At 47.7% G+C, this 25,386-nt stretch overlaps 1 protein-coding gene across 1 annotated transcript; it reads right to left on the minus strand.

The window, feature by feature from the left end:
* Positions 1 to 3,612: 3,612 nt before the first annotated feature.
* LOC149357094 (uncharacterized) lies at positions 3,613 to 11,634 on the minus strand. The gene is made up of 4 exons (XM_089576505.1): positions 11,338 to 11,634; positions 6,353 to 6,712; positions 6,051 to 6,229; positions 3,613 to 3,622 (listed from the first exon to the last, which is right to left on the minus strand). Exons 1-4 carry the CDS (start codon positions 11,632 to 11,634, stop codon positions 3,613 to 3,615), a joined length of 846 nt encoding a protein of 281 aa, XP_089432631.1.
* Positions 11,635 to 25,386: the final 13,752 nt, after the last annotated feature.

Consider the following 25,386-nt stretch of genomic DNA (forward strand, 5'->3'; position numbering starts at 1 on the left):
AGTGCGCGTAGTCAGGCTGGTGATTAGGATGATGACGATTGCTAGGTACGTCGTGCACGCATTAAATTGTGAGCACTTTCTGTGCACAGACTGATCCTTCTCTATTGCGTGAATATTATCTGGGATTGACCGCACATGTATTGCGTGAATGATGCATGAAATGATGTACAGAAGTGTCAGCTGCGCCGTTTGAGATAAACTTGACGCCCGTGGCGCTTATCAGTTGTATTGTACGGAATGCTGTGATATAGACATACAGATTAGTTTGAGAAATATCTGTTTTGGAGTGAAAGTAACGGGAAGGATATGTGTGTCAATAAAACCATGCAAAATGTGTTCTCCGTTCTCCGTACATTCGCTCAGCACTGCGATTACCGTTGTTGACCAGCAACGCAGCAAATTTCAACATGCCGCAAGAGCAAAAAAAAAACAACAAAAGACTGCGCGAAAACCTAAGTAAAGCGTGGAGAGCAGTCGCGCGCAGCAGGCAGACAAGGGTACATCCGCCCACCTCCCCTAGTGGGCCCCAATTTAGAACAGTAGAACAGTCTGTGCGTGAAGCTGATGGCATGCGAACACCCCTCCGCGCCCATGTGTTTCGGTCGTCCGTTGTCAAGCAGATAACTCGTAGAGCATTCGCTATGAACGTAACTGAAGGAGGAATTGACGCGACCGTCTGTAATTCGTGGCCGCTGAGTGGTATAAGAAGTTTCACCCCCCCCCCCCCCCCCCCCCCCCCCCCGGTAGGTGTTCATCGCTTAAAAACTGCACCTTTGCACCAGGGCTCCCAGTGATATGCTAATGTTGAGTAGACAATGACCCATTCCGAATATGTAGACTTTTATCCATTTCCCTTAAGGCGGTGCGTGTGTGTAACCTCCAGTTGTTTATTCCCAAACAGTTAATCTATCCGCTTTTTTCTGCGCAGCCCTGCATTTAAAGTGAGCGACAAACTGTCAGTTTCTCATGCAAGTTGTGCGTATATTACAAACCTGCCCACAGGTCCAATGCGAGACCCGTTTCCAGGAAACTTGGGAACTTTTATTCACGAAGAAAAGGTAGCGCATGACTGCAAAAGCGGCATCGCTTGTTTCGTTGTCACTGCCCTATCTATAGAGCGTCGATCGAACCCGCGTATGCCCCCGCTGCCCAAGTGTGGGAGCACATTAGTTTATTTTCTTTTGCTAGGCGCCTTGGATCGCGTTGGCCTCATTTTTTTTCTCTTTGCCGGTTCATACACATTCGTTCTTTCTCCAACTAGCTCTTTTTGGCGGAAGGGGCGATCTCATTTTTTTTTTAACACAGCGCTGGCGGAAATACGGACGAGAATGAAGACACACAGAAGACACATGCACACTTGCAGGCAACAACAACAACAACTTGCAGGCCTGGCAGGCTGTGCCGTCTGCATTAGGCCTTGTCGATGTAAAACACTTGTGCTGCCCGCTAGATTCCAGAAAGCTCGCTTCTCACAGCAAGTCGCATCATAGTTACGTGGGCTGGGTGCGACCGGAACCAGCCCTCCCGCTATCCCGTCTGTAAGGCCTCCTCGCCACCCGAATCACGGTACGCGGATTGGCTCCGCTCCTTCGCATGCCCCTGAGTCTCGTTGCTACGCAAGAGCACGGTAGAAACGGGCTCCTTGAGAGCGAAAGACACGACGTGATGCTATTTGGGGCGGCCGTGGACTTCAGAATGAACAGTTCATCGCGCGCGTATACATTGACGGCGACGACGCGAGCGGGTGTCATTCGTTGTTTTTTTTTGTGTGTGTATGTGTGGTGTCGTGAAGAGTGCACATAAGCTTCGAGATATACTCAAAAGCGTGCGACCAGCAGTCGCACTCTGACGTCTTTCATTCGGCAAAACATGTGAGTGAAAACGTTGAAAAACCTGGCATCATTGAAAGCAAATTCAAGTGGGTAAGACAATGAGCAGTTCAGCTTTTTGAGATCAAGCTCATAAAGGCTTATCAAAGACAGATCCGAAGGCTGCCAGCGTAAGGATCAGTTTTAGATATTTTTAGTTTTTGGCAACTCTCGTGGCACACCCGGAAGAAGCTATAGCAACAAAGTATTTGAAACCTTTGGAAAGGAAACCTCATATTCAAAAAAGATACTGGATGGACTCCTCATTGTCGTGCCAGGTCCGCGTTCTTCCGGAGCATGATAACACAACAGGCTTCCATTGAGAACAAAAGGAAGCACACTGCAGTTACATTTAATACCAACCTTTGGTATGAGCCGACCATTCGCCTAGCCAGCCGAATCGGCCATGGAGATACAGGGCACAGACACAGCCCTCTCTGAATATTACTATAATTTTTACTATTCTGCGTTCCTGAGAATAGCAGAGATTGAAATTATCTCCTGATGTCTCTTGGGGAACCGCCGCGATTTTCGAAATTTTTCCGGGTACATCGGGGGGCGGGGGTGGGGGGAGGGGGGGGGGCAACGGTTATGACGTAGCATGGTCGGGCGCCGGAGAGGGAATGAAGGACGTCGGAGACGAGGATGCGGGAAAGACAAGGAGAGAAGACTTTATACACTTAAATTTGCATCATTTACAAGGGAGCTCGGTACCGAGACGCTAACTGCTGGAACGCTGCACGAGGAGAGCACATGATGCCACCTGATGAAAGAGCCTCCCCGTTTGACATTTTCTTTCTGGCGCCTCCTCGAAAACAAGTTTTTATGTTTCTTCGTCAGCATTATATCAGCCGAAAAACAAGCTTCAAATCAGAAAATGTAGCGTTAAAATTATTCCTGCGTTCAAAACTGTAGAATGGAAAGAGAGAACTTCTTGGAGAGTCCGAAGAATAACTTATCACGCTCAAAACGGCGAAGCCCAAAAGCGGCATTATTTCAATATCCTGTATTTGTACATGATGTATATTGCCGCCCTATCTCCATCCTTTCTTACATCGCTCTCCCCTTTCTTTCCCTCTGCCTGTCCTTTCTATGCCCTTTTATTCCCGCTAGCCGCAGCTCAGGTGCTTCAAGTTTCGATGGCAGATGCCACGGCTGGCAACATCTGTTATTTCCATTTTTATTTTTTCATAACCAATAAATAGCCACTAACAACAACAAGAAAAGCGGCACCCGTTAATCACCTTCCCTTTAAAAAAATTTTAGATTGGTTTTTAGGAACGTAAATGAGTACCTGGGTTCGAACCCAACCGCGGCGGCCGCGTTTCGATGGAGGCGAAACGCAGAGGCGCCCGTGTGCTGTGCGATGTCAGTGCACGTTAAAGATCCCCAGGTGGTCGGAATTATTTCGGACACCTCCACTACGGCACCTCTTTCTTGCTTTCTTCTTTCACTCCCACCTTCCTCCCTTCCCTTACGGCGCGGTTCAGGTGTCCGCCGAGATATGTGAGACAGATACTGCGCCATTTCCTTTCTCCAAAAACCAATTTAGCAATTTTACGTAAATGACGCGGTAACTGTCTCGCATTTTCGGTGGACACCCGAACCGCGCCGTAAGGGAAGGGATTAAGGAGGGAGTGAAAGAAGAAAGGAAGAAAGAGGTGCCGTAGTGGAGAGAGAGAGAGGAATTTCAATGAGAGGAAAAGGAGGTGAGTTCGGCCGGTGGTAACATGGCCCTGGTCTTCTAGTCCACACTGGGGAAAGGGAAGAAGGGGAAAGTGTGAATGAAGGTTAATGATGGCATAATACAACAAGTTTCATAGGTGATGGCCATGGTGGAGGTGTGCGGTATATTTTTGACCAGCTGGGGGATCTTTAACGTGCACTGACATCGCACAGCATACGGGCGCCTTCTGCGTTTCGCCTCCATCGAAACGCGGCCGCCGTGGCCGGGTTCGAACGCGGTTACTCCAGCTCAGTAGGCGAGCGCCCAAACCACTGAGCCACCGAGGTGGGTAAACACCTTACCTTACAACGCAATTCGTGTTTTCGGTGTCGCGTGGAACCATATATCTGTGAACGAAATCTTGATGCAGTGAAGCGAAACTTGTCGAGTTTCTTCTGTTTTGTATGTCACAATCCAAAGGAAGCAAAACAAGACAGCAAAGAGGACGAAATGCAAATTATGATCTTTAATCCGGTAAAATCAAAAACTGAGAACATCGCGCAGGTTAAACACTTCTGAATGTGTTCACTCGCCACGTGAGCCGTATGCCGGTTGTTTCGCCAAATATGCTTTGCAATTTTTCTTTATTAAATAGGCGTTTGGAGTTAGAAGAGACTTTTTTGTGTCTTAGCATTGTCCGTGGTCTAGCGCATCGGAATGCAGCTAATATGTGCAAAACAGCAGTCTAGATAACTAATATTGAATAGCTAATTTTCAACTATTACTGTTAGACTATTTCTTGAAAGGCGCGCCGTTCACTTTAAGCAATATCCATATCAATTTCCGTATCCATATCCATCTTTGTTGGGCGATAGCGCCGTGGGTAACTTTGTTTTCTAAATTAAACAAAAAAAGAGATATGGATATTACTTACGGTGAGCCACACGCCTCTCAATAAGTAAGGAGACTAACAGTAATAGCTAAAAAGTTAACTATTCAAGAATCATTCTACAATGTAAGTTGTTGCGAGGTAATGACTATATTTATTCATTTAGTATTTAGTAATACTGCAGGCCAATAGTTTGGCCCAAGCAGGAGGGGCATATCACAAACAAGAAAGCACAGAAAAACGTATACAATGCAACATGAAATGAACATAATGCACAAAAAGAAGCACAAATGAGAACGTCAACATCTCTAAGTTACACAAAAATGATTTTGCAATGCAGCCAAGAAATTGTTTGACTGAAAGACACTAATGGGAAGTGAATTCCAATCGTTTACCGTTCGAGGGTAAAGACTGTACTTATAAGCGCTTGTTTTCGCGAAGATCACTGCAAGGAAATACTCATGACTGTGTCGTGTTCTCCTCGTAGAAGGCCGACATACGGAAGCTGGTAGCGACATATTATTTTTTCCAGAAAGAGTGTTATGTAGTAGTACAAGACGATTAATTTTTCTGGGTATTTCAATTGTCTATATTCTATTTTGTAACATTATTGAGGACGGCGAATCCTTCCTGGCATATTTCCCGTATATAAATCTCACTGCTTTTCTCTGTACTCGCTCAAGTTCTTTTGTGTCTTTCATGGTATGCGGTTCCCAGAGTTCGGAAGCATATTCTAACTTCGATCTCACTATTGCATTGTAGGCTAACATTTTAGTCCTTACAGGCGCGTTTTTAAGCTTTCTCTTTATGACCCACAATTTTTTTAGCGCTGCTGAGCAAACATCCGAGATATGAGTTGACCATGTAAGCTTATTGTTAAGGGTAACGCCAAGGTATTTGTATTTGTCGACTTCGAGGACAGTTCTATTTCCAAGTTGATATTCCATGCCTACAGCGCGAAGAACGGCTCAGTGAAGAAGGAAACACGCAGGGGCACAACACAGCGCTTTTTTGTAGTCATGCAATATTAGTTAACGAGCCGAATAATTTGCACACCCTAGCTGTATTCTCATGCGCTGCACTAGGAACAATACTATGCCGAAAAAGCGCTTACTCTTGATGCCTATATTTAATAATTGCAGATCATATTAGGTGAAACATCCTGTATGCCGCGTGCTAAAACTTACTAATTACAATTAGTAGATTTCCAAGCGCGCCCTCAGATAACTCTGATCCTCTGAATTCGCTGAGGCTTAGTCTGAACGAGTTATTTTGGCAACCACAAGACTCCTGCGGACCACCAAAGGTGAGCGCCGTGCCCTGCTCAAGTGATAACCAGCCAGAAGACACCCTTATCCGAGGCACAATACCCAGACTGACGCCAAAACGAAAGCTCGATTCCAGCTTGCAGTGCGACTCGTCTCTTGATATAGTCACAGTGAAATACACATCCCTAGTGTGCCACACACTGACCTCCGCCGCGAGGCTACTGTCGTGTACAGCAGGGCTGAGAATTTTGTCAAAATTGTACACCCTAAATAGATACGCAAAGCTGCTGCCGGACCCTCCGTCGAAAAATACCTTTTGCTCACCGTTTGCGCTTTGCCGCGAAGTAGGGTAACTTCGCCTAAGCCAAATCATGGGGTATTTAACGTGTGGAACAACTGCTTGTTGCGCATCATCGAGGCGAGACAGTGACTGTTCTGCAAAAACTTCCAGCTTTCGAAGGATGTGCTTCTTTTCCAGGCGCCACGGAATGGGTGTCTTGCGATCCCAGCTTACTTCCTCAGCCGAGGTTGGCCGCAACTCAGAGATGAGCCCTCCCAGATGGGACCGCAGTCCGCCGAGAGATGTTAAGAGCTCCACCTGAGCTTGAGCATGTGCGGAATTCTGAGCCTGATGCCATTCGCTGGACTCTTCGCCAATTACCCGGAGTAGATTTCCTTGGCTCGTTACTTGCTCAGTGAGCTCATTGAGCCGACTCTGCAATGCGGGGAGCTGTTTTTCGCACGGCTCCCTCAAGAGTGCCCTGAATTCATCAAGCGCTGCCTCGACGTCACGCGTTTGGCAGACGCCATCATCCTGCGGTGGCTGGTTGACGCCTGTTGTGGAAGTCGTAATGTCGCTACATCCGGACATGTAGTGCTCCGAGAGGCTTGCGTGGGGGACGTTTCCACCGCACCGGGGACAGTCCACAGCGTGGAAACAGCATTCCTCTTCGTAGTGTCGAAGGATAGCGTCTAGTGTTCCCACGAACGAACAACCTCGTTCTTTATTCCAGCAATGTGCCTAGAAAGATATTGAAAATAATTGCTAGTTACAGACTTGGTAGTCGCGCTGACATTGCAAAAAGGTTCAGTGGAAGCATGCATTGTTTAAGGAGGAATAAACCGGCTAAAAAATGTCGATATTTGCGCAATCTGTAAGCGGAACTAGATTCAAGCTCTCATTTTCCACCGCTTCGTCCGGTGAAACCAGCGTTAGCTCGATGTCGTCAGTCACATCAAGACATCGCAAAATGGTTTCTAACTGTGTATATTTTGGAGGACCTTTGGCAGTGCAACGGAACGACACAGAGAGAGGACACGGGACTGCGCTGCACTTTAATAAAACAATGCATTATTACATTGATTCCTGTTTCCTCTCTCAGTCCCGTCCGGTTGCGCAGCAAAAGAGTTAGTTTGATGTTTTGACTGCCTAAACATGCTGCGGAAACGGAAATGAAATTGCACATGGAGCCAGATGATCAGAGTACACTCGTTTGGAGAGGAGAGAAGTTTGGAGAACATACGCACTGTAGTGTAACAGCGAATCGGTGGGAAGCTCTTTGGCTCCGAAAGTTACAAACTGACATACTACATCACTAAATGGCTGACAGTGGTCTGTTGGAGATTACTTATTTCTCCTTGCAGGAAAGTTTATTTCATAAAAATGAGACATCAAATACATGGGCTTCTACGGGAGCTTATATGTTCTTTCGTTATACACATATTATTTTGTTATAAACTGTGCGTTATAGAGAGACTAAGATTCAACTAGCTTGCTTAATTCGTCCGCCAAGTTATCTGCCATGTAAGCGGCCGCAGATGCGCAGAAGCAGTGCGAAGACAATCGTATCTTTTGATGAATTCTGACCATAGAGAATTTCACGACTAGGCTACGAAGCTCACAGACGGATGCACCGATATGCTACAATAACAGTGACTATGCTCACGCCACACACTACACACACTCTATTGAATATGCTTTAGATGTTCTCTTCATTCATCGTCGCCAAGGCCTCAAACTTGTTCAGTAAAGTGACGGAATGCGTCGCGTGCACTACATCACACGTTTAATGACGACAGCCTTGCTATGGTTTTATTGTTTTCATGTAATTACTAATAGTTGCGCAGAAACTTGGGTGTTTGGCGGCTGCACTTTAAAAGATTCCTCTGCGAAAATAAGTGGCCTACTTGGGGGATAACACCACGCTCAAAGTAGGGTATTGGCGCGCAGCTTTTTGTTCTTTACGTACTGCTCGAAGCCGCCATTACGAAGCCTTATCGCTTTGTCAGACTAGTGGCAAACTGATACCCCAGGAATGACTGTAGCCGCGCGCACCTGTTTACAATGTTCGAGGTTGTCGTCCGTACTTTGGCCGCCCTATCGGGGAAGTTAGTTCATCCTGAGCGCGGCCGAGTGCGTCCATCAGAATTATCTTCGACAACTGTACCGTAGACTTCGGGCTATCACCGCCGCTTAGGTCAGTCATTTTGAGGACAGAGGTAGGCCGAATAAATTTCGCTTTCGAGCCATCACTATCATGGAGAGGGCTGAGTCGGGCTGGTTGGTTCATGTTGAATGGTACAGCAAAACCGCGCTGACGGACGGGACGGAAGAAGAGACAAACACATGCGCTGAACTAACAACCAAAAGGTTTATTGCGAAAGAGGGGTGCAATATAAAGCATAGAAGGGAAAACTGTGGTGTAAACATGACAAGGCATACACTCGGGATATCATCAATGACTAAGAAAAGCGATCTCCTGTGGGAATAGAGCCACCGATTGTTGGCTTACACATGAGTTGCCTAATGTGTGAATGTGAAAGGCCTCCGATATCAGGCGTGAGGTGTGGTCTCTATACTTAGCGATGATAGTGGTTTGGTCTAAAAACGCCTCACATTTGTCGCAATCTGCGAAATGAATGACCATGTTATTTCGGCGTGACTTGTTTTCTATGTCTTTCGTGTGTTCGCGTAGCCGATCACTGACGCACCGTCCGGTCTCTCCGATGTAAAATCGGCCGCATGACAGTGGGACCTTGTAAATCACACCACAGCAACAGTTGACAAATTTGTTTCTTGCTTCTTGCTTCGCGATGGCCGTCGCTACCACAGGAGAATAATAGGGTCTGGGCTCTTTGAAATACAGTGCAATGTCGCCATTTATCTGCACTGTGCTTAAATAGTGAGAAAATAATTAGGAACTGCTGTAGGTTGCAGGTTAGTAATGGTAGCTGAACAGCCGATCTCAAGTGCCTCAGTGCAACTTTCATCCTACAGAAAGCCGGCATCGAGGCACCCTAAGCACGTCTAAAGACCCTGGAAACCGATCCTACAGGCTGCGCCATCTGCCGGACGAAAATGAATTCAACAGCCCGGCTGAGTGGATGTCAGAGTTCCGAGGCTGACTTGAATCTTAAAGCCAACTTTTGAGATGTATGTAGGTTTGAAGGTTTTAGGGTCTATTTCCTCAACAAGGTATTGCGAGGAAATCCAGGGGAAAAGTTGTACAAACAGCTTGAGAGGTATTATATCTTTACAGAGCGGCATTGACGGTAGCGGGGGCGTTATATGAAAGCAAAAGACAAAAATAATATACTAAGAATAAAAATTACGAGGAACTTTAGCGGCTAAAGTGGTGAAAGGCGAAAGCCTGAGTGCTGCATTCTGCTACGCGATTGTTCACTGCAGATTTTGTTGGTGCATTAATTAACTGGCAATTAATGACGCTTAAGCTTCGCCTTTAGGAGTGGAACCCGACAGCGTGTTGTAGCGCTGCCACGGAGTCCAAGGAACGCCACCACCCGTACGGCGCGATACGTTGCCCTTTGAACGCAACGCTTTTTGAGGAAAGGAAATGGGGCTGTAATTCTCTGTCATCTCGGTGGACACCTGAGCCGCACCGTAGAGGAAGGGAGGAAGTGTGAGTGAAAGAAGAAAGAGGGGCCTTAATGAAGAAAATGAAAATTGTATTTGAGGAAAGGAAATTACGCATTAACTGTCTCACATATCTCAGTAGACACTAGTCGAAAATTGTATTTGAGGAAAGGAAGTTGCGCAGTAACTGTCTCACATATTTCGGTGGACACCCGTCAAAATTCGCGCTCGGTACGTCACGACAATTTGGACCAATCTGAAACGCGGGCAAATACGCCTTGCTTGTCGGTAGATTGGTTTTTGAGGAAAGGAAATGTGTCTGTCTCTCATATCTCGGTGGACACCTAAACCTCGCCGTAACGGGAAGGAAGGATGATGGGAGTGAACGAAGACACCCTACTCACTAGACGCACCTTTGTTCAATCCAAACCATCGAGCTGGCATGGCGGAGTGGTAGTGTGCTCGACTCGCACTGCGGAGACCGGGGTTCGATTCCCAAGCTCAGCCAATTTCTTAATCGGTTTTGTTTATTTATCTGGTCTGACTAGAAAGGTTATAATTAGACTACTAACTAAACTCAGTTAAACTTACTTGGAACATAACTATACGATCCCTTTAATTGGTTGCATGGTTAGTAGCCAAAGTACAATTGGGCCCGTTTGAAATTCGCGCACTGTGTGACGTCACGACCGTTTCGACCAACTGAAAAGCGTGACATTTCTGTCGACAGCTCCTGCTTACAACGATGAGGCATTAAAGGCTTCCGCCTTAAAAACACGTATGTTCAGCATAGATAAACATGAAGGTACGCGCATCATGACTATAGATGGCAAGAAAAAAAATAGCATGCGATCATACGAGGAATAATGGTGCAGTAGCACGCAAAATGACTACGGCGAGGAGGAAATAAGTGAACAATGTGATTTAAACGAGTCTGAAAAATGGCAACTGCTACAAAACTATTACACGAATATATGACGAAATTTGAGAGCAATGTCGGGTTGGAAAACATTGTCACGGTAGTACAGCTAATTCAGTAGTGTAGGTAACGCTTATTGCATAATTTGTGGGCCATAATTGCTGCGAAATTTAAGCTTCAGCGGCTCAGCTCTGTGGATTCAATACACTGATTTGTTTTGGTCTAAATCTGCAAGTATACTCAGGGTGTAATCATTTTTTTCATTACTGCAAGTTTATAATTGGGAGAAAGCATTTAGTTATATATGCAGTTGATTTGTAAAATGGCGTGTTTTTGGTAACTATTCTCGGTTTGGAACAAATATGGCCCTTTACATTAAACGCGTACGATTCGTTTCTGTAAGACAGCGAGTTTATTAATATTTTCTGCTCTGTCATAGTAATAGAAACGATGGCTCTTGCGAATAGCTTTCATTCCAACGAGCAGACGATATCGCATTTTCAAAGTGACTACCCAAATCGCCTCTCCACCGAGTCGGCCCATCTGTTGCTTCATCATCTGGCAGTGGCCCTTGCTGTTGGATTCAGTGCTCGGTAAGCCTCATATACTTAAAGACGGAACCGGTTTCTCAATCATTACGAGCAGTCCAGGCAAGTTTCGATGTCACATTGCTTCTCAAAGAAGGTAGACTCTAATATGCTGTCTTGCAATGTTTGAGCCAAAATAGGTGGATAGTTTTCGCGAAGACATTTTTTGAATTGTTACCAACAAATGTGCAAGTCTCCATATATCATAATTTCGCTATCCTCCACAGCACCCATAGCCATGAAAAACTGAAGTAAACTGCACTCACATTGAAAACATCAATTTTCCTTGCCGGCAACGGCAGCTTCGAACACTCCTCCTCGTCGAAACGCTCCTGGTCCAAGGGACAAACGCCGCCGACGCCATCTTGGCCACAGCCAGCCTTGCAGGTTTCGCATAAAGTGTGCATGCAAGGTAGCATTGACCTGGTGCTGGAAATCACCCCGCACAGCGAACACGCGTAGCGGTGCACAGTGTCATCTGCAAACATCGTCAGTCTCCATTTCACGCCGACAATGCTTCCACCGCTCAGCCGCAGTTGTGGTCCTGCTCTCGGGTCCGGCATGTTCGCCTCTGAGCCGCCCCTGGCAACACCCGTAGGCAAAGGGTTGATGTCAGAAGTCTAGAGAGCATGTTATCCGGCGCCGATAATAGTTTTGTGCGAACTCCTGATACCGTTGTGCTCGTATGTTTCGCCGACGTGAGGCTTTGTTTCAGGACATGGAAAATTACCTTTCAGCGTGTATTGATGTTGTCGAATAAGTCCGTCCGTCCCCCCGGCGCAAGGACGGGTATGTTGATGACTACCTAGTCAAGCCTGTCTTTTCGATGTATCGACAGAGGCTCGCCATTGTCGCGTCGTGGGTGCGCAGGCCCATAGAAGCACCGCAAGGTATTCCGCAATGAGTTCCAGCGCTCTTTAGGACTCCAGCATCTAGAGACGTCGCTGCACAAAGCGACACAGGCAAGGAACAAGGGCTTCAATCCCACAAACGAACAGCAATCGGGGGCTGCGTAGCTCGTAGAAAATCCGCGGGGCACCTGCCTTTCCACGGGGCACATACGAAAGACGCGTACTCGAAGTGTAAATGTGCGCGCTGGCGTTGAAAATGCGCTCTTACTGTGCGAAGCGTGGGTCTGCCAGCTGGATTGATCACGAATAACTGCACGCTGGTCGCCAAACACGAACGGGGTATCGTTGGGAGACAGTTGATGCAGGCGGTGGCGACCTCGTCATCCCGTTGGTTTCCCACGACGCCACAGCGACCCGCCAACCACTGCACGCGAATCACACATCCGTGTTCTGCAGACAGTTTGACGGCCTCGCTGAATACGCACAAAAGCTGTGGACCACCGTCCCGGTTCTGCTGGCTGCCAAGGGTGGAGCGCTAATCGCAGAGCAGGGCACTCGTAGGCGATAGGGGGCCAATGCTCGCCCGCAGCGGAAGCTCAGTTTTTAAGGTGTATGTCAAAAAAAAAAACACGACATTATTATCTGCCTAAGTAGAGGAGATAGCCATGATGTGCCAGAGGAAATACCGTTGATCTGGTTTCTAATAGCTGCCGATAATCCGCCTACATAAAGACCGGCATCGATGATAGCAAGGGGACACAAGTTCTTCAGTGTCGGTGCTAAGTGCAACACGTGCAGGTCAGTCAGCACCTCTTCCTCTTCAGAAGCGCTGCCTCCGTGCTCTCTGTCTGCATGGTGTGGTGCAGACCCGAAGCTACTGAAAATTAACACCCTTTCTCCCATCACGCTGCAATCGGCCGAGCGCCTAGCAGGTCGGAGTAGCCCATGGGGTGTCTCTTTGATCCAACACGACTTCTCGATGTCATTCCCATGCATGTCTGCAAAGCAGGCGCCCAGCTGTCTGTTGTGGCCACCAAAGATGCACAGCTCTCTGTGATACACGAAGGCACCATGATGTTTGCAACCATTTAAGTGCACATCTTTCACTCTTCGGCTCACCCACATCAAGGTTGTTGTTTACAGATAATACAAGGAAGTATCGTATCGCTCGTTGCCTTCTCGGTCGAACACCTGGCCACCCCAAACATACATGCGGATTCCGACTGCGGACACCGTGTGGCAGCAGCGCATAGCCGGGGGCTCTCCATTAGTAGGAACGGGATGTCACATAAGGCTCTCCAAGTCGGTAAAATATACACGGTCCGAGTATTCCGGGTCCAAGCCATCAAAGATGTACTATCGGGGACAAAAGTGGTATACTCCACGCGCCGGGAGCCGGAGCAACGAAAAACTGCGTTGCATCTGGCGGCATCTGGGATCGAGACAGCCAATGCGTGACGTTTATTATCAGCAGGCATGTCGCTTGGCTCGTTTCAGTGTTTCTTGCTTTAGCTCTCCAAAATACCGCAGTTTTCTGTTGCTCCGGCTCCCGCCGCGTGGAGTATAGCACTTTTGTCCCCAATAGTACATCCGTTGATCCAACAAGCAAGCAGAAAAGATGCTTAGTGTCAACACTTGGCCGCACATCACCCGGCGGCTCCATGTCATAGCGAGGGTATCGAACCGGTATATGCCGCCAATCCATGACCTTATGTCCGAGGAGCTCCCCCACATGTAGACGCATGGGCCGTAGGCGACAACGCTGTGGTCGATAAATTTAATGGGACCGTTTTCGGAGTGTAACTCGGTCAGCAGCACACCCCACCTTAACGTTACGGGGTGGAAGATGTATATGCCGAAGCGGTTGCCTAAGATTTCATCGCTGTCATAGTGGTAGTTTTAGAACGAGTCGAACGAGCAGACCTTCCCTCTGATGGTGACAGCTATGTTGTTGACGAGTTCTGGAACATCGTTTAGTCGCACAGTCCACATCGTGCGGTGATGACCAGTCTTCTCAGAGATGAAACCAGGCGTTAGTTTTTCCTTACTACTATCGGGCAAGCACTGGGAAGGAATCCACCCGCCTCACCGCCTCACCCTCACCTCACCGCCTCGCCTCACCGCCTCGCCTCACCGCACTTTAAGTCAAGAAATTGCCCCCGTGAATTTTGCTTTTGCAATTACCGGGCTTAACCAAGCTAAGCCACAGGCATTTTTTTCGAGCTTCTCTTGGTTTCAGTGTAATAGCTTCTAACGCACTCTCTGCTGTTATGACAATAGAGCAACTGTCCCTGGGCTTACGCGAAGAAGAGAGAGGGAAAGCGTGTAAGAAAGAGTGCGCAGGGTAAGGGGGACACGATGAGGGCAGGGAGGGCGTTACGCACTGGGGTGCGCAGGCGTGTGTGACACCGATATTTTTCTTCACTACAGCCTGATACTTATTTCGATGTGATGGCGCGAAGCTCTAGGGATATTTGACCTCTTGACTGCAAACACCTTGTGGGATGGGATTGCTTCATAAGCCACGGAACTGTAGGCCCTGCGCACGCACAAGATTTGCGGTGCTCGTAAGGCTGCGAAGACAAGCGCAGAGTCTGCGAAAACCTACATAGACGGGTAGCTGAGATCAGAAGGAAATGCGAACATCACCATTAGACAGCCATGAATGCAGCCAGGGGGCAGGTAAGGGCTTGGGACGCTTGACATCTGGAGGAGGCCAACCCGCGAACATGCGGCCGTTGGAAAAAGAGATCAACGCGCTAGGAAAGGCGACATCAAACGCGCTAGTACGCGACAAGATCGCTGACATCCAGAGGTCCAAAATGCTTGCGACCCCAATATCTGGGCAGAATGATGTAGACATGAGTCCTCAGCTCTGCGGGCAAGCCATTCTGCCGCTGAAATTCCCGTTACTGGTGGTAACTGATTCGTGAGTTTTAATGCAGGACGACAATTTCGACGTGAATGAGGATTCTTACTTGACAAGAAAAAAACTGTGGGAAATTTAAGTTTATGTTAACAGTATGTAGCGATGGCATTGAAGGGACCCTACGGTTGCTAGGGGGTCCCCTGGCGCACCGATTCGCAGACGACACACTTGTTGCAATCATAAACTGTTTTATTGCACCTAATCATCCATTTTATTTAGTGACGCTAGTTAGTGAGCCTAATTAATTAAGTGGTCCTGTAATATATTCGCCTGCTGTGTGGTGTGAGGTGCTCATTCAAGACCGCTGCATATCCCACACAACGCAAGTTCCTCAGTGGTGGTTTCGGTCCCGACTGACCACCCTTTTTTTTCATATCAGCAAAATTGTTTTTCTACTCCAGTACCCACTCGACCAACCGGGATATTCCAGTCGCAATGACGCTGACGCTGGGCTTCCGGCCGGACGGGACCTTTAATGCTGTCGCGTTAAAAAAAAAAAGATTAGAGTGGTGCACTTAAGCTGCGCCTTAGGAGTACGACGCGATATCATGATACGTTAATTCCCATATATGCAGAAGACCATTCTCTACTTTACATTGATACATCCTTGTGAGTCCTCGTACCCCTCCTGTCACAGTGTTGCAGCGGTTAAGCTATGGGCCCCTGCCCTGGATGGCAGGTGCTCCCAGCGGTGGGCCTTGTTGGACCCAGGTTACTCTTCCTGAGCGACCAATCCTTTATTTACCTGCCACCGTGGGGAGTTTGCTCACTATCCACTGAGCAGGTTGTGATGACGCAGCTAGGTCACGGGAGCTAAGTGGCCCACCTTCCTCCTAGGTTACTCTCCGGGGACCACTTGCCAGAGCCATGCCCTTGATTTTTCGCTCACAACGCCGACACCGACAACAAATCCGAGTTGAACCGAGACCAACAGGCGGCAACACGCGATATTGCCGATATTAGAAAGCGTCTCGAGGCTGTAGAAAACGTAGCGACTGGTTTTGAAAACTTGCAACGGGAGCTTTGCGATAAAAGCACTTGAACTGGTGCAAAAGGAAACACATGCTTTGCGTGCCCGTTTAGATGATAGCGAGGACCGCTCACGGCGTGACAACCTTATCTTTTAAGGATTTGATGATAGCTCTCCCTAGACTAACGAGCAATGTGAAGAAAAAGTTCTTAGCCTTATCGCCGAAACATCAGATATCTCTTTAACGAGTGACTGCATTGCTCGTGCGCACAGAATCGGTAGATTCGACGAGAACAAAACCAGGCCCGTGATAGTAAAATTCGCCGCGCATAAAACCACGGTGCAAGTGCACTCAAAGAGATCGCTGTTGAAGGAAAAGGAAGTATCTGTGAGTGAAGATTTTTCTGCGGCGACACGTAAGGCGAGAAAGCGGCTAATTGACTATGCGAAAGAGTTTGGTTTAAAAGTAAATTTAAGGCACAACAAACTAATTGCTAATGGCAAATGCTATGGATATAATGCGGAAACTGACCTAGTGTTTGAAATTGGACCTGCTCTAAACAGCGAACCCATTGAGTCTCCGCGCTCCCTTCGCTCTGGTCGTACTCTACCCGGTACTGGAACGTAGGGGCCCGCCAGGGGTGGTGGTACTGCCACTGAGAACATTGGTCTGAGCGTGGTTTTTGCTAACATACGAAGTCTTTTGCCCAAAAGAGATGACATGAGTGCATTGATAAATGACTTTAGTGCTTATATTATCGCCTTAACAGAGACATGACTGTCTGATAACGTGTCGAACAGTGAACTATTTCTTTGTGAAAAAAATTACAACATATATCGATGTGACAGATATGAAAGGCAAGGTGATGGTGTTTCACTTGCTGTCAACGACCGAATTGAATGCTTTAATGCCGCCGTAGTGACTAGTTTAGAAATTGTGTGGTGCTGTATAACTTTCCGTTTTAAGAAAATTGTTATTGGTGTGTGCTATCGACCACCGTCAAGCCCGATAAGTTTCTGTGAAGATTTGCACGACTGCCTCAATAGAATTTCTGTTCGCTTTCTGGGTGTGAGCATTTTTCTTTTGGGAAATTTCAACTTCCCAGACGTTGAGTGGAATCATGATAGTGATAGTCAGTCTTTTCTGCGGGTTCCAATTCTAACCACTTCCTTCACATATGTTCCGATTACGGATTATCGCAACTTATTGAGCTCCCCACACGTCACTCCCACTGCCTTATCCCTTCTTGATCTCATCACATCCTCACATCAGCTCCAGACATCGTGTCTTCTATCATTCATTTGCCTGGGTTAAGCGATCACATGATAATCAACTTCTACCTCTCTCTACCTCTAACACGCTCTCGTAAGCAGCTCAAATACATCAGAGATTACAACAAGGCTGACTTCCAGGCTATAATTAACAATCTGTATTTATTTTTCGATAATTTTTGAGTGCTTATCTCGACCGTAGCGTTCATCTTAACTCGGAGATCTTCAAATCTAGAGTTTCTGACCTCGTAAATGAATACATACCCATAAAAAAGGTATATAGCAATAGTGCTGCCCCTTGGTACAAAAGGTATCTTAATAGGCTTTCCAATGAAAAAAAAGAAAAAGACTTCTCAGGACAGCTCGCTTCACGCACTCTGCTGTCAGATGGCCCGCGTACAAAGCCGCTGTAGTCGCTTATTCAAATGCATTCAAATCAACCAAATTTACCTTCTTTAATCAGACTTTTCCAGCTATGCTAAGCAAATACCCGAAACAGTTCTGGAACACAGTGAAAGGCAAACGAAATGTTACCATACAACTAATTACCCTGGAATGGTATATAGTTCCTGACCAACTGTGCGCATCGCTTCACAATAGCACTTTTATCCAAGCCTTCTCTAGCCCCACCGACACTTCCGTCCTACCTTCGCTTCAGAATATCACTTTTTACCAATGGATCCCATCGTCATCTCCACAGAAGGAATTCGTGGCATTATTAAACATCTTTAAATGTCATCCTCTTGTGGTATCGATGGCCTCAGTACTAAATTCTTGAAAAATACCGTAGAATATTATTACATTATGCTACAGTGTATCTTATCGCAGTCTTTAAACTATCACACCCTTCAAACTATCACACCCTTCACAACGTTCATTCGTGTGAGTGACATAAAAAGACAAACATATTCAAAAATCTAACGGAAATAGTCACCCGTCGACGCACTAAGTCTGCACTCGCCACGAATACCGATCACTATATTGCTGCTTCAGAAAAAAGCCGCATGATGCCGCCACCAACGCTTTAATGACCGGGCCTTGTTTCTTACAGAAGCAGGTGTCTGCAGGATGTGGACGGCGCGGCTAAACGGCGTTCCAGAGCATGTCACCCACAGGGCTGTACTCATCAACGGCAAGGTCTACTCGTTCGACAGTTACCACGAGCCATGGAACTTGCTCCACGTCTTCATCTTCGACCCCGCGTCGCGCCGGTGGGATATGGTGCAGGCGCAGGTTCCCGACGGCGGGGCGATTAACATTTCCCGCCACACAGTTGTAGCGCACGGCCACTGCGCGTATTTTTGGGGCGGCCCGGCCAACTGGCGATTTCCAAGTGTTCTTTATCGCTTCGACCCAAGCACGATGACATGCAGCCGTCTGGCGGTGTCCGGTGAGGTGCCCTCATCGATGTACGGCAGCACAGCTTGTGTTGTGGGTCACCGCAAGTATATCTTCAGTAACTGGGATCCTTCGCCACATATGCGGGTCCTTGACTTGGATACCCTAGAGTGCCATCGTGTCCCCACCAGCGGAGAGGCTCCGGTTCTACATGCCTGCCAATCTGCGTCTACCATCGGGACCCGCATGTATGTGTTCGGCGGCAGCCCAGCAGACCGTTCCCTCATCTTATACTATTTTCAAACGGCCAACTCTTCCTGGGTGCGCCCACAGGTACAAGGCGTTCCCCCTGTGTATCGGCGAGGACATTCAGCCTTCGTGTTCAACGAACAGCTGTACATTTTCGGAGGGTACAGCGGTGTGCTGAAGACCTTCTTAGCAGATATGCACAAGTACGACCCCGTGACGTCGTGCTGGACCGAAGTGAAGCCATGTGGCCCACCGCCACCTCCCAGGTCCTGGCATGGCTGCTCAGTGATGGGTGAAAGAGTGTTTATCTTCGGTGGCATTGGGCCGGCATCCGACCAGGATGAGGAGCAGGTAGTTGAGGAGCGAAGATCGCTGACGGATCTCCACGTGTTGCACTTGGCACCTACACTGAAGAACCTGTGCTTACTTGCAGTAATTGATGCACGGCTGGATCTAAGCCCCTTACCACCCTTCATTAGAGAAATGGTCTACGCCATCACTTCTCACCCGTCGTAGTCGATGGTAGATGCTGCACGTCATCCAAATGGAGTGCCTTCGGCGTAGCCAGCTTGGGGGTGCGGCGACAATGCAACTTCGGCGCCGCTGATTCACACAGCAATAAACTCCTCTTTTATACGCAATGAATGGCTTCCTTCAGTCCTTGATTTTCGCGCAAGCAAGGAAGTCGCTAGTTTTTTGTTCATTTCATGCCATTCTCAGGCGGAACTTCTTTTCAAAGATTATCAAGAACAAGTTTTCCGAAAGAACTATTCTCTGAAATTGATTCCATTCCAGCCTGGTGGTTTCTTGAAGGGAATCACTTCAAAGTTACTTCGGCCTGATGCTCGCGATGAAGTGTAGGTGGCCGCGTAGCCCCTGGTGGTCATCCTTTTCAAGGCAGTAGGCAGATTGAGATGCTGAATGTGGCGGTAGACGTTGATTTTGAACCTTCTCCGGAAACAACTTGCGTCTTTTCTGTTTACTTTAGAAAGCCGGACAGTCATCATTTATTTCCGCATCTCCGCCTTCAGTTTGACGCTGCTTTAAATGTTGACTGATTTTAAAGCCTGCTAGTTATGGCTTACTTTTCCCGATATACATTTTAATTTCAGTCTGGAAGCACCCGACCGGTATCTATATTTTGAACAAGAGCCGATATAATTCGTCAAAACTTGGGTAACTGATCGTATCAGGTGGAGATCGTATTGAAGTTAATCGACTACATGATGGCCAATAGTTGAAGTTTTTCGACAGCTTATCTATACGGATGTGAGAGCGCTCCGGCGCACCGCGCACGTCACATACTCTCTCGACGAGCCATCCAACGACGGCTGGGGTGGAATGTTCGGGAGATTGTCGGGACACCAACTTGAATAGACAAAGCAATTTTGTGCCATGGCGCTCTGCAGCCGCAGATGACCTCATGCCGTAAAAATTCATCACTGTCAACAGTAAACGCGAAGGTGAGAGTATAAATGTGATATTTGTGAATAAAATGTGAATTTTTTTAGACGAGCATTGATGTTCGATTTTTGCTACATTCATTAGACAGAAGTCATATTCTCTTAACACCGAACACTGACGAAAAGGAAGAACTGCGATAGGCAGATGGCTACGAAGCTCTCACGTTTTAAGGCGAAAGCCTTTAATGACTCGCCGTTGGCAACAGAAGGTTGCCAGCAGAGGTGTCACTCTTTTCGGTTGTTCGAAATGGTTATGACGTCATAGTGCGCGGGTTCGAAGTAATGAGGTCACGCACGGATGCCTGACGCCCCCTTTTGGAGCACGCGACAACTAATAACATAGTTGTCGTCCGCTCTGACAGTGGGCGTAAGGCGTCTGTGGCTCACCACATTACATGCCTCATTACTGCGAACAGAGCCAAGGATACAACCGAGCTCATCGAAGCAGATAGAGAGTCGTGCTAGAGAAGCAGTCAACGTGTGTAGTTGTAATGTGTAGTCAAAGTGTGTAGTGAAATAAAGCACTAGTACACCGCAAATAGTCTTGCAGTCAACGCCAAACAGTGCGCCAGGAAAGGGTTTCGCCTTGCAGCACTTTGGAGAGCCAAAGTGCCTCTGAATTTTCTCTTCTTGTTTATAAGATTTTTGCTTGAGCGCTCTCCAATTGGGTACAGCTTTTATTGCCCACTTTGAATGAACCTCTGCAAACATGTGGCTTAATTTACATGCAGTGCGTACCGTGTTGAAGTATTGCAGTGGGGCTCACAAACAATTACACAGGCGCAAAACGACCTGGAAAAGATATTTGATCGCGTGTGTTATCCGTTTCTTTATTCTCTTGTAAACCACGTCAATCTTGGTTAAAGTCTTCCGACTGGGATGCGCCTTTGCCACAAACACTGTTCCTCGTGTTTTATTGAGAATCGCCCTCTCCCACAAACAGTCCGCATACGGTGCTCTCTGAAACAAGCTTGCCCGTTGTCCCTGCTCCTGTTTGCAGAAGAACTAACTGAGGATTGGGCGAGTTGGTGGTGATCCATTGTAAAAAACTAGCGCTTAAGAACACGGACCGAGGACAAGGTGAAAGAGACTGACGGCGCTGAACTTACAATTGAATTTTATTCACACGCAGGCAGCCAATTTATACATTTACAAAAACATGCGCAAAGTCGTCTTGTCAAACCCAGATACACTGTTGCAACTCACAAGCGTAAAACTAGAGAAAACAAAGAAACAGCAATCATCCACTCAAGGCACGTGTGCCATTACCTCACCCTCCTTACCCAGAATGAAATGAGCTTGCTTCATTCTGGGTAGGAAGGGTGAGGTAATGGCACACGTGTCTTGCACCCGTGCACGAGTAATGCACACGTGCCGCAGTAATGGTCCTGCTCTCGGGTCCGGCATGTTCGCCACTGAGCCGCTCCTGGGAACACCCGTAGGCAAAGGGCTGAAGTCAGAAGTCTAGAGGGCATGTTATCCACCGCTGATACTAGTCATGTGCGAAGTCCTGATAGCATTTTACACGTATGTTTCGCGGACGTGAGGCTTTATCTCATGGCAGTACATCAGAGGAAAATGAGAAAACGGAGACGAAAATACAATGGTTTCTATCAAAAATAATATATAGTGTGGAAATATTACATATTCGTAACACTGTAATCATCTGTCAGAGCACTTGTAAACGAATTAATATATGCTATTGAAACTAGCGCGTCATGATAGTGGTTCTAGTCCTTAATTGAACGAGGCAGGAATGAGCGATAAAAAGCATTCGTGTATCGTTAAAAAAGTGCAACTTTTTTACAGCGGTGCAAGTTGCGCGATGTGTTAATGGGCCGCTGAATCAAAATATCGTAAAGTTTTTTTCTGGCTGTATATTTTATGGAGAAAACATAGCCGCGGAATTTGATTACGTAACTGCAATAGAGGAAAGTACAAATTAGTTTTCTTATTAGGGGTGGTACGATGACAGCAGTTGAGAATGTAACGAGCAGACCGATTCTTATTATGTTCGTAGCTTACTAGAAAATCAAGACCAGGGTGCCGTACTGAGGCCGCATTCTCAGGTTTAGAACGAACAAGTGGTTTGTAATGTTGTAGGTAAAGGAATATAGAGAGAAGAAATTTTGTTCCAAGTAACCTAGAGAACGGTTAGCATTACTGGTCATGTGGCGATCCGAAGAAAGGTTAGAAAACACAAAGAAGCCTAAGCAGTTGTACGATGCTAATATAGTGGCCCCTGTACTATGCGATGTCAGTGCACATTAGAGAACCCAAGGTGGTCGAAATTTCCGGAGTCCTTCTCTGCGGCGACCCTGATAACCTGAGCCGCTTTGAAGCGTTTAACCCCCCCCCCCAATCCAAATCTTTCACTTCCACCTTCCGCCCTTCCCTCACGGTGCAGTTGTAGTGTCCACCTTGAGGTGTGGTGCGCGCGTTGTGGTGCGCGCGTTGTGGTGCGCGCGTTGTGGTGCGCGCGTTGTGGTGCGCGCGTTGTGGTGCGCGCGTTGTGGTGCGCGCGTTGTGGTGCGCGCGTTGTGGTGCGCGCGTTGTGGTGCGCGCGTTGTGGTGCGCGCGTTGTGGTGCGCGCGTTGTGGTGCGCGCGTTGTGGTGCGCGCGTTGTGGTGCGCGCGTTGTGGTGCGCGCGTTGTGGTGCGCGCGTTGTGGTGCGCGCGTTGTGGTGCGCGCGTTGTGGTGCGCGCGTTGTGGTGCGCGCGTTGTGGTGCGCGCGTTGTGGTGCGCGCGTTGTGGTGCGCGCGTTGTGGTGCGCGCGTTGTGGTGCGCGCGTTGTGGTGCGCGCGTTGTGGTGCGCGCGTTGTGGTGCGCGCGTTGTGGTGCGCGCGTTGTGGTGCGCGCGTTGTGGTGCGCGCGTTGTGGTGCGGCACTATCCTCATTGCTGGAGTCGCTTTGGAACGTTAAAGCCCCATAAGCCCCGAAACAATTTTTTAATGTTTATTTGAGATAAAAATGAACGTAACATTAAATCGGCCCTTCTTTATCCAACGTCTTGTTTGTGCTCCTTTTAGTCTTATAACTCTTTACATTCTGCATTAAAACGGACAGCTCGGTTACCACCTGTAACGGGAACTGCCGTGGCAAAATTCGCGGCAAGTATTGCTTAAGGCGCATGTTTTTTTTCTAAGATAGCGGCGATACGCGCCCTTGAATCACGTTATATGAGCGACCTTGTGTGCTGTGCGTTGGTACCATATTTTCGAATCCATTTTACAAGCCACTTCACGCATGCACCTATGGAAGCCTAGATTTGATTTTCGCATTTTGTTCTGGCCTAAGTTTGGTTTATTGGTTTATTGTGGTTTAACATCCAAAAGCAACCCAGGCTATGAGGGACGCCGTAATTTAGGCCTCCGGTCATTTCGACCACCTGGGGTTCGTTAACGTGTACTCACATCGCACGGCACACGGGCTTCTGCCCTAAGTTGCAGGTCGAGCTATTGGTCATAGCGGACTCTGCTCTCTTCCGTTTGAAATATACTGCCCACCTGGAATATTGCACGTGAACAGGGCCCGAATAGCTGTTACATGCAAGTCAATCAGACAATACGTTCATTCGTCAAGTGGCTAAGTATTTCTCACGCGTCACGTCATCACACCGAACGATGCGCTCAACAGAGGTGAAGAGGAATGCAATAAGCGTCGCCTTCGCGCGCGCATGCGCATGCACCGCCCGCAGTGCAGAGCGTTTCCCCTCGCCTGGCACTCTCCCGAAGACAGCCTTCCATCACGTCTTCCTCCTCTCTTTTTCCCCGTGCAGATATGAACACAGCCGACCACACCGTGATTCCGGCAGACGACGCACGAGCAGCTCACTGTGTGAAACGAAGACCTCGAGAAAAACGAACGCCCTACCAAATTGATTTCAGCGTGCGCCCAGTGGCTGTAAAGAAAGGAGGCCCGAAAGAAAGGAGGCGCGGTGAGTGCCGGTTTCCGAGCGCTCTCTGGTTGTGTGTAGCCCGGAGAAGGGCAGTTCCGCTACGGACCTGTGACAAGCGGAACATCCCGTGCTTGCTTGAACTAAGTATTAGCGCTTTTAGATGAACACGTACGATCTGCCGCTTTTTTTTGCGTGTATTGCGTAGCATTAATTGTGCATGTGTTCATCAGTGACGCGGCTTCTGCCTCGGATATTCAGTTGCATGCACAGAGATTATCTTAACGTGACAGAGTTAAAAGGCACCATTACTCAGAAAGTCGGCGTTGTGAGCGCAAATTCAGGTGGCGTATGTTGGCCCAGGTGGCCGCCCGCCGGAGAAGCAACCTAGGTGGGCTACCTAGGACACGTAACCTTGTGGCGTCATCACAACCTGCCCACCAGCCGCTGCGGTGGCTCAGCGTTTATGGTACTCGGTTGCTGACCCGAAATATGCGGGTTCGATACCGGCCATGACAGCCGAATTTTGATGAAGGCGAAGTGCTGGAGGCTGGTGTACTCTGCGACGTCAGTGCACGTTAAACTACCCTAGGTGGTCGAAATTGTCCGGAGCCCTCCACTGCGGCGTCCCTCACAGCCTGAGCCGCTTTGGGACGTTAAACCCCATAAACCATATATAACAATAAATAAATTTATTTATTTATTATTTATTACAATACCCTCAGGGCCCGTAGGGCGTTATAGAGGGGGTGAGTGTAAAAAGAAAACAATACATAGTAAGAAGTACAGGCAGAAGACAAATTCATGATGCAGACGCTTGTTCGATGATCTGCTTGGTGATAAGTGGCTTGAAAGATGACGCGTCTTCAATGCAGGCAATATGGGGTGGAAGGTGGTTCCATTCAGTGCTAGTCTTCGGTATGAAAGAATTTAAAAGTATATTCGTTTTACAAAATGAGATGGAAACTTTATGCGGATGGTCAACACGTGATGACAGGTATGATGGCATAGAAGAGAACAATTCCTGTTTTAGTGTCTCGTTATGAAAGAAGATGCTGTGGAAAAGACTGAGGCGTGAAATATTTCTGCGAAGAGCAAGATTAGTCAGACCAAGTTTAGTTTTCATTAAAGAAACACTAGCCGTGCGAGGATAATTTGAAAGGATGAAGCGACCTGACCGGTTCTGAACAGATTCTATAGCATGGATTAAAGTGAGTTGTGCGGGGTCCCATATTCATGATGCGTATTCTAGTTTTGGCCGTATTAGTGTCTGATATAAAAGTAACTTCAAATTAATGTATATATAGATAATGAAACCGATTAATAAGTAACTTTCCCCTTATATTTG

This window comes from Amblyomma mixtum, chromosome 3, assembly GCF_055824585.1.
Source record: "Amblyomma mixtum isolate Tamu chromosome 3, ASM5582458v1, whole genome shotgun sequence".
In the NCBI taxonomy this organism is placed as follows: Eukaryota; Metazoa; Arthropoda; class Arachnida; order Ixodida; family Ixodidae; genus Amblyomma; species Amblyomma mixtum.

What these genes read in the sequence shown, in the direction of transcription:
- LOC149357094 (XM_089576505.1), bottom strand. Translation starts at nt 11,634, where the DNA reads ATGCCGGACCCGAGAGCAGGACCACAACTGCGGCTGAGCGGTGGAAGC. An exon ending in GGAAAATTGATGTTTTCAAT is followed by an intron (nt 6,713 to 11,337) that starts GTGAGTGCAGTT and finishes ATATCTTTCTAG; the next exon opens with GCACATTGCTGGAATAAAGA. An exon ending in GCCAAGGAAATCTACTCCGG is followed by an intron (nt 6,230 to 6,352) that starts GTAATTGGCGAA and finishes CTCATCTCTGAG; the next exon opens with TTGCGGCCAACCTCGGCTGA.